Source organism: Aquila chrysaetos, chromosome 19 (assembly GCF_900496995.4).
Source record: "Aquila chrysaetos chrysaetos chromosome 19, bAquChr1.4, whole genome shotgun sequence".
Taxonomy (NCBI): domain Eukaryota; kingdom Metazoa; phylum Chordata; class Aves; order Accipitriformes; family Accipitridae; genus Aquila; species Aquila chrysaetos.
In genome coordinates, this window is record NC_044022.1 from 12,900,579 (window position 1) to 12,917,659 (window position 17,081).

At 41.7% G+C, this 17,081-nt stretch overlaps 1 protein-coding gene across 2 annotated transcripts; it reads right to left on the bottom strand.

The window, feature by feature from the left end:
* Positions 1–4,916: 4,916 nt before the first annotated feature.
* Positions 4,917–15,484, bottom strand: LOC115353209 (inhibitor of apoptosis protein). Of its 2 annotated transcripts, XM_041118381.1 has the most exons (10): positions 15,357–15,484; positions 11,562–13,643; positions 11,353–11,452; positions 10,087–10,165; positions 9,456–9,504; positions 8,187–8,429; positions 6,731–6,985; positions 6,543–6,584; positions 6,210–6,313; positions 5,502–5,696 (listed from the first exon to the last, which is right to left on the bottom strand). In XM_041118381.1, exons 2-9 carry the CDS (start codon positions 12,433–12,435, stop codon positions 6,231–6,233), a joined length of 1,725 nt encoding a protein of 574 aa, XP_040974315.1. In that variant the 5' UTR covers positions 12,436–13,643; positions 15,357–15,484; the 3' UTR covers positions 5,502–5,696; positions 6,210–6,230. The 2 variants fall into 2 exon arrangements, with proteins under 2 accessions (XP_029898111.1, XP_040974315.1); XM_030042251.2 differs by lacking the exon at positions 6,210–6,313 and having other exon boundaries at positions 4,917–5,696; positions 15,357–15,483.
* Between the last annotated feature and the right edge of the window lie 1,597 nt (positions 15,485–17,081).

Genomic DNA, 17,081 nt, shown 5'->3' on the forward strand with positions numbered 1-17,081 from the left:
AATACAGTTCATAGCTCTGTCTTGATTAGGAACCCCTCTGGTGACACATCACAGAACTGCATTTACAGTATCATGTTTTTGAGCTCACCCCTCTAACTCATTTTTAATCCTCAAAATTCATGAGTTTGTGCTTCATATGAAAATCTATTTATTTCACTTAATACTACAGGCTTGGGAAGTCATCCAAAGGCTACAGAACATCGCCACCTTAGGTCAGGTATCATCATTTCTTTTGCCCTTCAAACATGCCAAGATCAACCCTATGGCCACATCTCAGGACTGCAGCATAGCATCCTGCTTTTCCCTCACAGGTCTGTCTTTCCTTTTTGCGCAACTCTCCTTGAGCCTGTATTCTAGTACCAAATCATAGCCCTTCCAGCTTAATTTTTTGATGAAGCCCTGCATCAAAGGCTTCAAAGCAGTCCAGAAATGCTGCAGTGCTATATTTTTTTTTATTAAAAAAAGAACTATTAAAGCAAGATCATGTTACTAGGGTAATATTCAGTAACTTGAACATTATCCCTTTGTAAATTTACTTTCACACCTTTCCTTTTTTGTTCAGAGACTGTTAAAGCTTTTACATACTCATGCCACTCTATTTTTGCCCTGAAGACATACATAGCATTCTTAGCATGCTTTATTGAAAAAGATACAAGCAACAAAATGACAATATTGCCAAAAGCAAAGTAGGACAGCATCGGAGACTGAAAATTGCCTAGATAACTCAAGAGGTTAAGAATTTAGCTGTGATATGGAAGCAGATAGAATGAGAATGGACCTGTACAGAATGTAAACACGTTCTCTAGACAATACTGAAGGAGTCCCGATTGGTGTATGACTGAGATAGCAGTCTTAAAAAACAGGAAAGTTAAATGAGTTTAGGAATCTGAATTTGACAGTTCTCACAAACACCACAGACACAGGGACTGCCAATGCCTGGTGTTGATCCTGCAGTGTCTAAGCTTTAGCTTGCATTAGAATTTACCATTTGCTGTGCTATAAAAACACTACTTTGAAGACTGGATCAATGATTAGTTTAATCCTTCAGTGTCAGGTCATCCCTATACTTCAAAACATCCAATTCGGGAACTCTGAAAACTGAAATAAAAGGGACTCCAAGTTCTGGAGGCTAAGTGTCCTTTTAGAATACCAAGAGGAAATATATTCTCACTTCTGATACTCAAAATTTTGACTTTGTCTACTGTTTGTTCTGACCTTTTCCACATCAAGTCTAAAGCAGTTTAGAAACCAAGGTGTTGCACCTGGCCAGCACTGAGGTGATGGGTACTTCTAAACTGTTACAAGAAAAACTATGTAACGTAATTTCTTTGACAGGGTTCATAAAGAAAATGGGGTGCTTGCTTCTTTTGATAGTTGCATACATGACAATCTTTTCTAAAGACTTTATTCTTCCCTTAGAATTGACACTGTCTTCCATTGGGCAAATCACAACCCTAACTAATATCCTATACTCTGTAAGTACCAAGTATTTCACTTCTTTATCTGCCAAAAGTAGAGCATCAGTAAGTCAAGCTATACAGATCCAAAAGAAAGAGATCTTTGTTCTGACCACGTCTACACCCTCTAACACACGAGCTTAGAAACCTTTGGCAAGTTCTCCAGCATTTCCCTAAAAAAATTTCACCCATCAAAAATGAAATGTCACAGCCACTGCTAGGATATCGCTTATTGTGCAAACAATTTCCTGCTATGTTCCAGCATATTTTGATCTCTTCAAAGAGAAAAAAAAATAACTCGCCTGTTTCTGTTCTGAAAATAGCACAGCAGGATCTGCCGTTTGGAGTTCTGCTCTTCCTTGTGCAGGATGTATGCAATACCCCAGACTCTCAGGCTTGAAGGGTCCCATGCCAGCAGCCATCAGTGAGGAAGCTGGGCTGGAGCATCGGTAACCATTGTGATCAAACACTCAGTTAAAAACAGAAACAAAGGGCTGGTGATTTATTATTGTCTCAGGAAGTTTACTCCCCGCACTAGTGACCTCTGGAGCAAGAGTGACAATTGCGCGTTAAAGCAGTTGAACAGAACAGAGAATACCTTTTCATGCCCAGAATACACCTCCTGCCTGAACTCACATACCTGAAGTGGGTCACTTTAGGAATCCCTAACAGCAAGAAAACTGAATTTGCAAGTTCAGTCCATCTGAAACATTAAACATGATACCGCATACCTCAGCCTCACTACACTACAATTGCCACAGCACAGAATTAAAGGCAGATGAATACACTGTTTACAATTTAATGTGCTTCTCTTCTGATGTCTTGTGAGGAATATAGCATGGCACTATGGAGTTACTAAACAACCACTAACTCTCTCAGTCACAAAAAGCAGCAATATAAAGATTTTTCTTTTATATCATGCTAATGGAGCTCCTAGATATTTCATGTATGGCCATTCATTTCAGCATGTAAGAGTAGTGCTCTGTTATAACAACTGGTGGCAGTCTGACCACTTGTGGATACTAGGACTGCATGCTGTCTTCAATTTGAAGAGCGCTGGGCTTCCTGGTCAATGCTCGAAAGCAAACAGAAGAGAAAGATACACACTCAGTTAAAAAAAAAGAGAACACACAAAAAAACAAACATGCAGGAAACTGCTAAATAATTACAAGAAAGCTTCATGGCACTTGCTTCACAAAACATAAAGCTACTACTTGGGAAACCACTGTATCTTGCAGTATCTCAAACCAGTATCAGACACTGCAACTGCTGCAGGCTAGATCCTTTGCAGATATGATAAGCTTTATTCAAGTAAAGAAAATGCTCATTTATAGAAGCTGGGAACATTGCCTTCTATCTTCATCTTACAGCAAGTCTGACCACTGAACTCCAATGATACCGAAGTTCCCACTCTCTACACCCCATAAGCCATGCAAACATGCTCTGCTAGCTCAAGCTATGGACCTGGAACGCTGATGTCTGAGAACTTAAGCTGCTTGATCAGCAGAGCTGCACAGGAAGCTGGGGGCAGGGGGTGCTATTTATTGCTGTTTAACCCAGTCAAAGCTCTGGAAAATGCTTTCAGAGAAGGAAGTGGACACAACAAAGTGTGAACATAGTCAGCTGGTTCACAAGTAACAGAAGTCACTTGATCCTCTCCAAACATAACACTATGCAGACAGTCTTCTCCATGGTTTAACATTTTGCTAGGGTTCTGTTTGCAATGTGCTACAGACAACTAGTTTTATTATAGCTTTCTTGAAATAGTACTGAGGAGAACATAACTACTGACATGTACAGCATTACAGATCAGGGCAACCACAATCACTATAGTGGGGAGTAGTGGGAAGCCATAACCTGGATTAGTCTTCCTGCCAAAAGTAGGTCAAAGAATTTTACCCAGTAGTTTCTAGATCAAGTTCTTCTACTTCTCAGAAAGCCATTCAGGTGCCTAGATGCAGGCAGCCAGTGCTCCTTGAAGTTGCCCAGGACATTCAAAACACTCACCAACCAGGGCTGACAGGTATGTTGCAGGTCTTGAGATATCCTCAGGCATCACAAATGACACTGAACACCCAAATCACTCAGTTTTTAAAGCCCTGTATATCCTGTCATCTGATCTATACAGAGTAACTGCAGTGTTTGAAAAACTCTGACCCCATATGGTTTTAAAGAAAAATGCTTTGCTTAAAAAGTCTGCCTCCTACGACGCTTTTCCCTATTCTCTTCCCTGTTCAGAAATAGGGCTTACCACACTCTTCAGGGGAGGCTGACCTCTCCAGCTCCCCCTGCAGACTCATCCTAATCTGTAGAAAGTATACTTCGTTCTAGTATTGCTAATTTCTGGGTCTGAACATCAAATTTCAAGTGATGTGCTTTATTCCTTAACAAGCTGTCATAATCTTTGATAACTTTTTAAGTTGCTAGACAAGACAAAAGAGCCTTTAGAAACATTTCAAAACCAGAAAAGCAAAAGTATGTTAATCAAAGCTGTTTAGAACTACATGCTTTCATACATACGGGGTGCTCTCTTTTTAGAAGAGAGAACACATGTATAGCTAAAGCCACATACGAAGCAACGAAAGCCAGTTACGTGCACACAGCTTGCAAACATTGGCATCCTAAAGCTTGAAGAAATGGTATTTTCATCTTACGCTACAGAGCATAAGATACCAGACTACTGTTAAAAACATCTTATTGCTGGCAGGTCTGAAGATTGAGATCCACTCCTGGGCATTAAGATATGACTGAAGACAACTGACTTAGAGCCAGACAAACTGACACCACCACTGCAGGATCTGTTGCCATTATGCTGGCAGTATTATTCCACTGTTTGACATGAAATCCTTGCATAATACCTATAAACACTTTCCCTCTGTAGGTTATCTACTACTATGCAAGTCTAGGGATACAAAGCTGAAAAGGGTAGAGTCAACCACTAAGGAAATAGGAGTCCCTAGACTACCAGCTTACAAAACAAGACCCAAGACTTCAGAGGGGGCTGGAAGATCCTGCTATTTAATTGCACAATCACTATTAAGTTCACAACACAGAAAAGTAGCTTTTAAATTTTAATCCCTAGCATAAAGGCTATATTGCTGTACAACTACCCTCTGCCTCATCTATAAGGTCATGAGGACCATTCCCGGCCAGGATTTCTATGCTTTGAAAAATCAAGACAGAAAGAAGTATCAAATGCTGTTAGGGTTTGGGGCGGGGGTGGGTTTGTTTTTAAGTAAGGATAAAAATCTGAACCTCCTACTTTACCAGAGGGCATCACCAAGCAGCATAGAAGCTCACTTCCCTGTTCAAAAATGAAAGAAAGACACAGAATTAAGTTTTACTGTACTTTTGCAGGCAAACCAACCACCCCAAACTTTTGTCAGGACAAGACAGCACTCTAGTCACTGCAGTCTACAGAGAAAAGCCAACAACTGGAACAGATTAAACAAGCACTCATTTGAGAAGTAGAAATATTTTAATTCAGTCTTCATATAAACTATTATTAATACATATTACACAAGCATCTAGACATGAACAAAACTTAAAAAAAGTCCTGCTGTTCCTGCAACAGTTAACCTCTTTTCTCCTCAAGTCCACAAGAAAGCCAGAACAGAACCAAAACAGTAGCTGAAGTTAATTAATATTAATTACTAATAAACAGCAATCTTAATGTATTTCCTCACATCCACATGGAAGAAACTGACATGAAGAGTTATGCCAAGCTCCATTTTAGGAACTCTACCAGAAAGTTTTTTATTCAAAGTGACACAAGGGCATACTAGTGAAACTGCTTTCCTTACTCGGAAAGGAAAGCTACAAAAACCTCAGTGTAGTATTGAGTTAGTTTCATGAACAGAAATAGCCTTTGACAAGGAAGACCTAGTATACTCATAATGATGATACGGTTTACTATTACACAACAGGGTTAGGTAGTTGATTAATCATCTTCTGTACCACAATTTTCCATTCTTAAGACACTGCTGGGTTAAACTTCAGCATTTGGAGGATGACAGGAACAAAGACATTTTGCAAGTTTCCCTCTTTAGGAAAGAAATGTACGAACTGTACCCTTTATTGTCCCCCTGCAAATAGGGCATTTTCTAAGGGATGGTGCACATTCTTTGCATACCACTAAGTGACCACATGGAATAAAAACAATAGAAACTTCTTTGTCCATGCAAACTTTACATGTTCTTTCCTCTTGCAGTCTTCTTAGTTGCTCTTCCATAGGTAAACCTGGAAAAAATAATTTAACTTTTTAAGAATCCTGAATATATGTGCAGTCTAATTAGAATACAGCCATGTTCCATTTTACCCTTTATTTCCCTGCCTGTATTCATCAAATATAGATGGCAGTGAGAAAATAAATACATTTTCCAGAGCTCAGAAAGTGGCATGCAAGGAACTAGTTTGTATTTTCCATTTCTGTGAGATGACAAACAGCTCAGGGATTGGAGGCCAACTGTAGTTCTTAAGACAGTGTTTACATTTTAGCAAATGTTTTACTTTTCTTGCTTGGATATTAGAAGCACGGAGCACAGCCTGACTGGTGATAGTGAGCTATATGCAGGCTTGTATACTTTTCTGCAGTCTATTAACATATTAAACTACAGGACTAAGAACAGACCAAACTCAATCCCACGCCTGACAAGTTTTTACCTACCCAGCTGTTGGTCAAGCTAGATCTTAGGACACCTATAACCCACTCCAGAAAAGTAGAGGTGATGGTACCTGCTGTGAAATGCTAACCTGCTATTCACTGTCCAGTCTTTACCAAATGCCTGAATGAGAGCTTGTACGAGGATCAAGTCCAGCATGTGCTTGACTTGCCGAGCTCCAGAAAGCTCTACCTCCTATGGTGCAAAAGTATGCATAAGGCACAGAATACATATAGCTTATAGCAGAGAGACTTGCTTGCAAGTCTGCGCATGCACTTAACTTTTTCAGATAAGTCCACCTTACCAAAGCAGAATTAGGGAAAGGATAAAGCATATTTCTTAACCAAAAGTAATTTTCTTTTTTATGATGTTAGCTATTTGTCCCACAATACCCTTTAAAGTAAGAAGGTAGAGTTTAAGGTACCTGAAACATCTTCTGTGGGAACATACTTCATGTTCTTCTCCACTAAAACAAGAGAAAAAAAAAATCCTAGTCATTTAACTAATCTATATTCAAACAGCATCTGATTTTTTTTTTAATCTTTAGGTTGCTATGACAGCACTGGTCAGACTTCTACAAACTTACATCCTTAAAAAAAAAGACAGACATACCAAATAAATCTTTGTATAGTACAGGGTCACAATCTCGTAGACAGTTTCTGAATATGCTGGCTGCTTCATTTCCTTTCACTAAAACTGTATCTATCAGTTCCCTTGCTTGCAATGGTGTCTGTGTCTTTTGCTTAATAACATCATGCTCAAGTTCTGTTATCACTTTAGCAGATAGTAAGCTCCCAAGGATTGGAAGTACACATGTTAAACGTTGGAATAAAGCCATTCGATTCTTCCGGATTAAGGACAAATCATCTGGAATGCACAAGAGATTAGATGTTTGTTAAGAATACACTAGTCCAAGTTAAATTTCTGCTTAACAATAATTGATACATTCTTTAAACTCTACTTGAAATGTTCACTTACTACACAGCATTAATAAAGACCTCAGTAAGTTTTAGTGGTATTCACATCAAACACAGACTTAAGAAAACCACATACAAGCAGCTTCTGAGCTGAAGCCTTTTCATCGATGAAACCTCCTGCTCCCATCCCTAGGTTAAATTATCTGAGGGGATCTCATCTAACTTCACACTAGGAAGACTTACATTCTGTGCAGCATTGCAAAATACAAACAATGCCTCTGCATAATACCAATGCTAATTCACCAACAACCAACAGGTTAACTTTAGTCAGTGACAGTCAAAGTTATGTCTGAGATGTAGATAGAATCAAGCTTTTCTAAGGTATCCAACAGAATTATGTGCAAGAAAACCAGAAGTACAGCACAGCCAGACACAGGAGATTTTTTTTAAACAGTCTTTACAAACAACAAAAAGAATCATCTCCATTAAGATTTAATCGGTGAATCCACCTATGCTTTTTTGATAGAACATGCAAGTAGGAAAGAAGCAGTCTCATTTCAATTTATAATTGAGAAGTTTCATTACTGCTTCAGAGACTCAAAAATAGTAGGATTTTTTTAGGCTTCAAAGCTTACATGGTATTAAAACAATAGGAAGTGTTAAAGACATCAAATAAACACTGTTAATAGCTGACCTACATGGCTGAGTCAGACACAGAAATGCAGACCTTTGGACATCTTACAGAATCTAAACTTGTAAAAGTTTATGGCCTCTTCTAGAAGGTAGATATGGTGGCTCACCAATTCAAGTAGCTTAAAGAGCAGGCCAATTTGGAAAATAAAATAACTCTACTAATTTTTTAACAGCAATATAAAGACATACAAATTTAAAAAAAAAAAAAAATATGGCTTTGTTTCTGTGGAGAGAATCAGATGATTCAGAACCCTTGGCACCTGTATTAACCATCCTCCTGAAAGGGAATGAAACGATTCTCAGACTGCTAGTTCCCTACAGATACCCTGACAATGCTTTTACAAAAGCTGATCCTAATAGCAATTAAACTAAATCACTTAGTGAATAAAAACAATTATAAAAACTATACACAATACAAACCACTTCTGCTTTCACTTTTATTCATGCCTTATGCATACCTGATGCCACTTCTTCAAATTGTCTCTCTTTCTCTTCTTCCCTCTTCTCATCTTCAGCAGTGAGCAGATCAGACACAAGATCATTAACAGTCTTGTAGTTTTCTCCAGTGGCCAAGATTTTACTTTGCACTGTTTGCTTTATTAGCCTTCTGCTGAATCCCATCTCCAAGGCAGCTTTAACCACAGGTGTGTTCATCATGATTGCATCTTCTGAGTGACTCTCTCCAGGTTCAAAATGAATAACTAATCAAAGAGGAAAATCGCCATGTATAATATAAAGAATAAAATACCTATACAACTCAGAAGTCAGACACATCGACATTACCTACACACATGCATATATACATGAATACCTAGCATTAAAAAGTTTCAAGGGTTAAATAGACTTTTTTTTAAGTAGGTAGTTTTAAAAATGGAAGCCAGGTACTTAGATTCAATTGGATTGAATCCATGATAAACTTCAATCCATCTCAGACCTTCACTAAAATCCAGGATAATCCAGAGAAACCACAGAGAATTCCATTGCATCTTAGCAGCTTTGTTTATACTTAGTCATTTCTAACTTCAGCCTTGAAAAACATCTTGCGGGGGGAATCAAAATTCAGTTTATAGTACAAACAATTGCTCTATTCCAGCTCTTGATCAGTATTTTTCCATTCAACTTACTAAGCATCAGACGCATGGGATTCTGACTCATTGTCCTAAGCCAGCAGGGGCTATAATAGCATAACCCACTGACCCTCTGGGAAGAGTTTATTTCCACCATAACTAGAGTCCAGCTCAGAAAGACTTCACTTTATCAGGTTGTCCTACCCTCTCCTTGACCACTGCTGCTCAACTCAAGAGCATTTACCTAGCTATGTGCCTAAAAATGTAGTTGCATAACCGCATAGTCATGACACCCTTTAGCAACTGTTCCACCAACTTCAATACCATAGGTCAATTTAACAAATGTTAAATTGACTTGTTTAACCCAACCATGAAACTAAAACCCACAGATACAGCAGATGCCAAGCATTCAAAAGCAAAAATCTTAGTCTGAGCTGCTAGTATGAAAAGAAGAAAAATGAAAGACAAGATCTCTTAAAGGTGCTTCCTTGAAGTTTGTAATGTCGAAGCTATCTAAATTTTATCATTAGTTAGAAAATCCTTATAATATTGTTGTTTCCAAGAAAATCTAGGAATTGTTAAGCAAGTTAGCTTTGGATAGCCAATTACTAAGTTTGCAAAATGTTGAGGAAGTTTAAAAACATGCTTCAATATACATACTTGGGGGATCAATGTTTTCATCTACAGGAGTATCAGAGGTTGACAAGAGCTGTAGAACACAAGAGAACTACATTAGTATCAAAGTATTGCTTTTTCCCCTACATACCTTCCTAACACATTCTTCCCTCATCAACTATGCTAAGATTTTTTATCTGAATGGTACCGTTAAGTATTTTACATGGAGTTATACAAGTCTGCAGATTTGTGCAACTATATAATCAATATAAAGTTAGTGTTGACCACTTCTGTGAAGAAGTTTGCCTTACTCTTGCCTGAGGAGTTATGGGTAGAAATAATTCAGGCTGTCCATAACTGATTTCTGAAATAACAATTACTGATCTGCATTATTCACTGAAACATATATAATCAGAATTTCCCTCTCCTGACACAAAGGAGCTCACTGCCTCATAACACTTTCCATGAGTAATCTGTACTGGTTAAAGTACAGTCCAAGTCCATCAGCCATGGTTCAGCACTGGTTTCAGTTTTGCGCTCATGAAGAGCATTTATTGTGTTAGAAACCTAGCAGAAATACACACAGAAATGAGGTAGAAGGATGGACTGAACTCCCCAAAAGAATGTAGCACTCTTCAACAAGGGAAAACCAAAGTTACAGAACAGTAAAGTTTACCTGTTCAAGAAGATGGGGGAACCTGGCCTGAATTTGACTTACAAACTCTCCTCCTTTTACACGAAGCAGATACTCACACCTGAAACATTGACAAAAATGTACTAAATTATACTGTCTACTTGCCAAAGGAAAAAAAATGCAGAAGAATGAAACAGTTTACAACGACACAGCATAACTTAAATACATGCTTCTCTTCCTTCAGAAAGGAAAGTTCTCTTACTTGGAAGCTTGACATAGCCTAGTGTCTAGTGACACTTTGGTAAAGCTTTTCCATGAAGTTCAGCAGCTTTACATTCTGCTACCAATTCTAATCAAAATGGCATGTCATGAGAAATGATACCATGTCAGCATCAGTACAAAGTGCAGTGATAAACAGTTTCTATCTCTCATCACACCATTCTTACCTCCTACTCAAATCATTCAAAATAAGTCAACAAAATTTAACACCACTATCAAAGCCAGATCTGCTTCACTAATGCAGAGTTATATCTCTTAAGTACGTTTACTGACAGATATAACACAGAAGGAAACAAAGGTGTCATTTAATTTTACATACATCGTGTAGTCCAACAGTAGCTGGTAAATTATCCATGAAAGACTAGTTGGAGATTTATGATGTGAAGAATTATTATTAGCTTTTCTGAAATTAAGTGCAGCAATTTCTGTCATTAATCTAGGTGGCAATTTCCACAGGCATAGATAGCAATTGTGCAACTGTCATTTAATTATGGGGGACATTAAAAAGTTATTTCTGTCATTTTTCCAATAGAGGTATATTAAACAGCTGCTGAAACCTTCTTCACAAGCCCTTCCACACCTAAGAAACTAAAACGCATCAGCTGAAAAATTGGTTCAAGGGCATTCAGCATGTGCACAGAACTAGACCGAGGGAGTTAGATGTTCCTTCCACTTCACGTCTCAGCAGCTGTTGCTCTCCTCAGTCTGCTTTCTGACTGCTTCTCTTATATAAGTGTGCTCATTAACAATGCAGTCCCACTTGCTAATGGTGATTTGGGGATGCACACAGCTTTTAATTATGAAATGGAAAGCATTAAATATCATGCTTGATGAAGAAATGTTTTAATTAAGGCCACCTTAGCACTTCAGAGCTTTTAGACAGAGGTCCATGAAATACATCCAAATGAAAGAGTGAATTTGTACATCATATGGTGAAGTTAAACAAAACTATTAAGTGCAGTACATATCTGCCAAAATCAGAAGTATTTAAGGATGTGGACGAATTATGATAAAGACTGTGCAAGTTACCTTGGAAACCACTTTGCATGCTCAATCCATGGATCATCTCCAGATTCCCAGCACCTTAACCCACCATCACAGCAAAAACACTTGACATCATCATTCCGGCCTTTAAAAAAACACAAGCCAAATTATCTCGCAAACATTTGCACAACTTACTTTAAAGTAAATGCTGACATAGAAGTATGAATAAAACCAGATACTTCAGTTTTTCTTACCTACATAGTAAAAGCCAGCATCTGCAAGCTGTTCAGGCTGAACTGGAATTCTAGTTGGCCAATTTATGAATGTTTTAACACGGGCTTCATGGGTTTGCATGCTCACATTTGAAACATTGAAACTTGGCTGGTCTCGGGTAAGATTTTCCACAAAAGGGCAGTTAGGGAAGTGTCTCCGATGCTCTGACACAGCATTATCTTTTGGTTCCCAGTTACTCAGCTGGCCACCACAGGAGAAACAAGCAACTTTGTCTGCTGTCCCCAAGTAATAAAGTCCAGCCTTTGCCAGATCAGTAGGCGAGAGAAACGTCAGTGGCCATGAGTGAAAAGTGCGTAGTCTAGCATCTTCTGTACTCATAGAAGGATTGTGAAGTTTAGGTCTCAAGAATGAAAGGTCTTCAACTGCCCTAGTAGTTACTGGGTCTTGAGGAAAACTGGAAAAAGAGCCACTGAAATATCCAACTTGTTCTAAACTTGGAGAAAGGGCTATGGAATGTAGAGATGGTGAGGGGCTGTTTGCAACCAGAGGTGAAAAGGCGGAACGAGAGGACAGTCCGAGGTTGTTAACTGAAAGCATGTTTTGAACAAAACTGCAGCTAGAATACAGCTGCTTATGTTTTTCCATAGCATTATCTCCTGGTTGCCAGTTGTCCAATGTTAAGCCACAACTGAAGCACTTAACTTTATCTTGCACCCCAGTGTAATAAAACCCAGCTCGGGCAAGACTCCGTTCTGACACCGGCACATTAATGGGGAAAGTAGAAAACGTCGACATTCTGTAGAGTTCACAGGATAAGTCATACTTCAGCTCACGACACAAAGCACCCTGCTTCATGATGCTAGCCAAGAAAGGGCTATTTTCCATTATGTTCATAATGGACTATTTTTGGAAGAATGGGACAAGTCTTCCTCTGGGAGGTAGTTGTGTGCATTAAAGGCAATTCGGAATAACCCCTGCCTGTACAAAAGTAAGAACCTGAAAATGAAATACTTTGAATGCATATGTGAATAGAATTAGCCTCATGATTAACAGCTTTTAAACCTTTGGGAAGTTCTTGTACTTTAGCTTACACAACTGCTTTCAGTGCAAAAGCTGCCCCATCCCATTTTGACAATTGAAGAAAGCATGTCAAAAAGGACTTCCCCTTGAATCATAGGGGCATCACATGCTTTCCTTGTACTGTATGTCTGGGAGAGCAGTATCAATTTGTCAGGCTAGTGGAGGTGGGATCCAGAGGGGAAAAACCTCAGATGGGTTTATCAAAATCCTTTGTCAATAAAGAAACTAAAACGGGGGCCAATTAAAATGCCATCATTTTTAACCAGAACATATGTTAAGTGATTAAGAACTATTTCACCCTAGACAGCTGATGAATATGCAGCTTATACACATGTAAAGACTTTAGTTTGTAAACCTCATTAGGAGGCTGAAAACAATGGTTTATCAAGCCCAAAAGGCATATGAAAAAAGAGCCCCTCAACTGACATTACTGAACTGATCTGGTATATTTGCTACTACTAGACTTCCAAAAAACCCTCAACTTCTGCATATCGTTGTAGTAATTATTAAGACTAAAGAAGTTAGCTTATACTCAACTTCACATGTATCAAATATTCAGCTACGAGATAAATCCTATACGCTGTCTCTGACAAGGATGAACTGTCTTAATTAACAAGCCTGGAATAGCCTCAGGCTTTTCTGTCTATAACAATGTCAGCACAGACTGAACGGGGCATTTCAGTTTTAACCTGGTGCCTTAGTTACAGGTATAGGGTTATCAAATTTAACATAAATGAATTGCCTTGTATGGGGACATTCTAATGCTTTATAATGTTGAATTGAGTTTTTTCTGTATTCCATGTTTATGGCATACAGAAACAAACAGAATCCTCAGATTAAAAAAAAAAAAAATTTTTTTTGAAGCCTTAGTTTCTTTATTTGTGCACAGAACTACCTCCCAGAGTTCAGACTGAAGTCCCTTCTAAGGTGCCTACGCCTCCATATTGATACTGACTGTCCACGAGAAGAAATTGTAAGTATCTATGGTTTCAATCATTTAATTCTTTCGGGTGGAACAAAGCCTGCAGGGAAGAAAGAGAGGAGTGTTTCAAAATATACAAAACGAGGTGCATGTAACATCTACACAAACAGAAACTACACAAATTGAAACACTCAAATCTCAATGTAAGCTTTTTTGTAACGTTAGCTAGGAAGTTTCAGGAAGTCAGCTTTACATACTGTCATATGGAGTGGATTTTACACACTTAACTTCCCTGTTACTCATACATATGCAAAACTGTTTAATCCACAAGCAGACCTTTTCTGGTAGACAGATGAATCGGGCTGCTTGATGGCAAGCTGTATAACTAAAGGTAAGATCTTGTACTAAAGAAGTTGCATCCATTTAAACTGGTTTAAGCCTGCAGATTCTCAAACAATGAAGGTCCAGTTTTATTGCACTAACCTAAATTAAGACGACTGAATTTCTTATTTAGGTAAATCCAATGATACTTGAAGCACAGGACATCAGCAAAACTGAACTTCATAAAAAATTTCAAGTAAAAGCAAAGACAAAGTTCAAAAGTTTTAAAATATACAGTTTTATATTTATTCATATATACATATATAGCAGTCTGTTTTACAGTATCAGTTCCTAAGAAGTTCTTCCAGGAAAGACTCAAAACAGATATATTTGTCATGATGACACAGCCCTAGAAAAATCACCTACTGGAAAACAGCAGAGCATTTCCTACTCATCTCAATAGCTCTCAGTAGATTTGTTCTTAATCTGGTCACACTATTACTACTACTAGCTTCTTAATCCCTGAGGACATGAGTTGCAAATGCCTTACACCAATCCAGTTCTTTAACACAGGTGGTGGGACTAAGCTATCAACATACATGAACGATGCTAGTCCAAGAAGTTAAGCCAGTTTCCGTACTGGAGAAAGTCAGATACCTCAGAGTAAATGCTAGAAATACCAGCGCAAACTGCGACCCTGATAATCCTAAAACATTCAGGATCACTTAAACCTGAGATCCTGCGGTCATTTTCTGCCAAACGCTCTTCTTCTAATATTATCCTCCGCTACTGCCCTGAGTATCCTTGATTTCCAGAGTCACCCAACTGCTCTGAATCTCACGGGTTTTTTTTTCCATTATCCTGCAGCGACACTAAGAAGTTATTTAAGTCCAGAGCAGTGACATTTAAAGCACAGCAACCTCAAAACTCCATTTAATATCCTTCCGCTCTTGTGTTACAAACCAGGCAAAACAAGCACACCTCCTAAGCACCCTTCGGCAAGTCTGCACATCTCGAGCACCGGCATCCCCCCAGCGGGGCCTGGGCCCGGTCGCACGCCCTCACCGACAGCCCCATGCCCGCCCCCCCCCGCCGTCCCTCCCCGGCACGGCAGGGCCTCGCTCGCCGCTCCTCCGCCCTCACGCTACGGCGGGTTGCGGTCCCGGGCCTCCCACAGGGCCCCAGCCCCGCTCCCCGAGCGGCGGCCACCCAGAGAGACCGGAGGCCGCGGCCCGGGGCGGAGCGGGCCCCTCAGCCCGCCCCGGGTCCCCTCTGCCGCCGAGCCGAGCCCAGCGGCCGCTGCCCGGCGCCGCGAGGCCGCTGACAGGCGCGGCCGCCCCCGACGCGACGCGACGCGACGCACCGCCGCCCGCCTCAGCCGGGCGCAGAGACCCGACGCGCAGCCCCGCAGCGGCTGCTGCCGCGGCAGCGCCCGCCCGGCAGGGCCCCGCCAGGCCGCGGCCCGGCGCCCACCGCCGCTCCCGGTACTCACGGTCTCCGGCCGGGCCCCCCGCAGCGGGCGGCCCCGGTGCGCGCCCCCGCCTATATGCGGAGCCTGGCAAGGGGGCGCAGGGGGAGAGGAGCCCCCGCCCGGCACCGCCCCTGCCCGGGAAACTCCGACTGCGGGCGCCGCGCCGGGAAAGCCCCGGCCGCCGCCGGGCGCACGCGCAGCCTGAGGCGGAGGGCGGGCGGGCGGCGAGCGGCACCTCCCCTTCCTTCCCTGCGTCCTTCGTCCGTCCCGCCGGGCCGCGTTGTCCCTCCCGGCCCCCGGCCCTGGCGAGCGCCTTCGTGTGGCGGCGGCCGCGCTCCCCTGGGCGGTCCGTGCCCCTCAGCCCGGCGGGGGTGAGGGCAGCCGGCTCCTCCGCTCGGCCTCGCCGCCCTCTCGCTCGCCCAAGTAGCTGCGCGGAGGGAGGCCCCGGCCCCGCCGGCGTCAGCAGGGACGTTAGGGACTTTCCTCCCGGCCGGGGAAACCCGCCGGGAGAGCGTGCTTCCCCAGCGGCCCGGCCCGGCCCAGGGCGGGGATTTCCAGCCCCGCGGGCCCGGCGCCGTGCGAGGCTGGCGGGCGGCCCGTGGTCCCCGCCGCCGGGAGGGGGAACGGGCGGAGGGACGGCGGCCCCGGCCCGCGGCCTCGTCAAGGGGACCGCGTACTGGCGCTGAGGGGAGCAAGCACGGCTGCTGCAGAGACGGCCTTTTGGGGTGCCCGGGGTCGCACTGCTCTCCCCACGGCAGTCGGCTGCAGACACAGCCGGCTCGTACGGTTCTGCTGTCCTGAGGGGGTGGTGAGGAGGGGACTTGCTGCAGACGCCGCGGTTCTAGCTGTTCTCCTTGACACCAGCGTAAAACGCAGTTGCCTGGCCACATTTCCTAATATAGGCAGCTCTGCAGACTGCAAGAGGGGAAACGACGTGACTGATAAGGACTGCAGACATTGAGAGTCACGGGGGAAGAACAGGAGGAAGACAAAATAGAATATAAATTTCCACTGGAGGGGTTTAAGACAGTATCTCTGCATACAGAAATCTCAAAAACTTCCACAGCAGGTACCAGAACACTGACCGAAGCTCAAAATCTCCCAGCGCAGTCATGGTCTGGCATTTCCTATGGAGAATCATTAGATAAAGACAAAAAAAAGCCCCATTTTGTGATGACAGAATGGTAGTAGGGTGTTCACACAAACGAGAACTGAAGAGTAGAAATAAAGGAAGCATAACTGAACAGAGCTTTATGACACTAGCGGGTAATTTTCTGTAACAGAGTTCCAGTAAGATGAATTTGCAAGAGACTTATTCATATCTTTTCTAAAACTGTTTCATACTTCCTGTCATATGTGATGACATTTATCATACATAACAATACTATGTCAAATTCCAAACATCTAGCTGTGGTGACAGCTAGTGTATAGTATAGCTACTCCTGTAACACCATTTAACTTCGCATAATTATAGAAACGTTTGCTGTTTCAGCAGCTCACAAAAAAAAAAAAGAGGTTAAAAATTCCTTTTAAAAGTTTAAAATGGTTATCACATCACTGATGTGTCATTTTAAGGAAGCTGCTAACATGGAGAAGACAAAGGCTACAGGTTTAAAAATTGAGTCACCTCTCCAAACACCATATCTGAAGAGTGATGGGGTGTGGGATTTAGAAATTTATTGGATGTAGGGAACTGTTTAATGTCACATAAGGAACTGAGCCCTGTATATGTACGTGTGTGGCTTT

Excerpts from the sequence above, each read along its gene's own strand:
- LOC115353209 (XM_030042251.2), bottom strand. The coding sequence starts at position 12,435 with ATGAACATAATGGAAAATAGCCCTTTCTTGGCTAGCATCATGAAGCAG. Across the intron at positions 10,166-11,352 it reads CATGCAAAGTGGTTTCCAAG|GTGTGAGTATCTGCTTCGTG; the intron begins GTAACTTGCACA and ends TCAATGTTTCAG. Across the intron at positions 6,585-6,730 it reads ACTATACAAAGATTTATTTG|TGGAGAAGAACATGAAGTAT; the intron begins GTATGTCTGTCT and ends CTCTTGTTTTAG.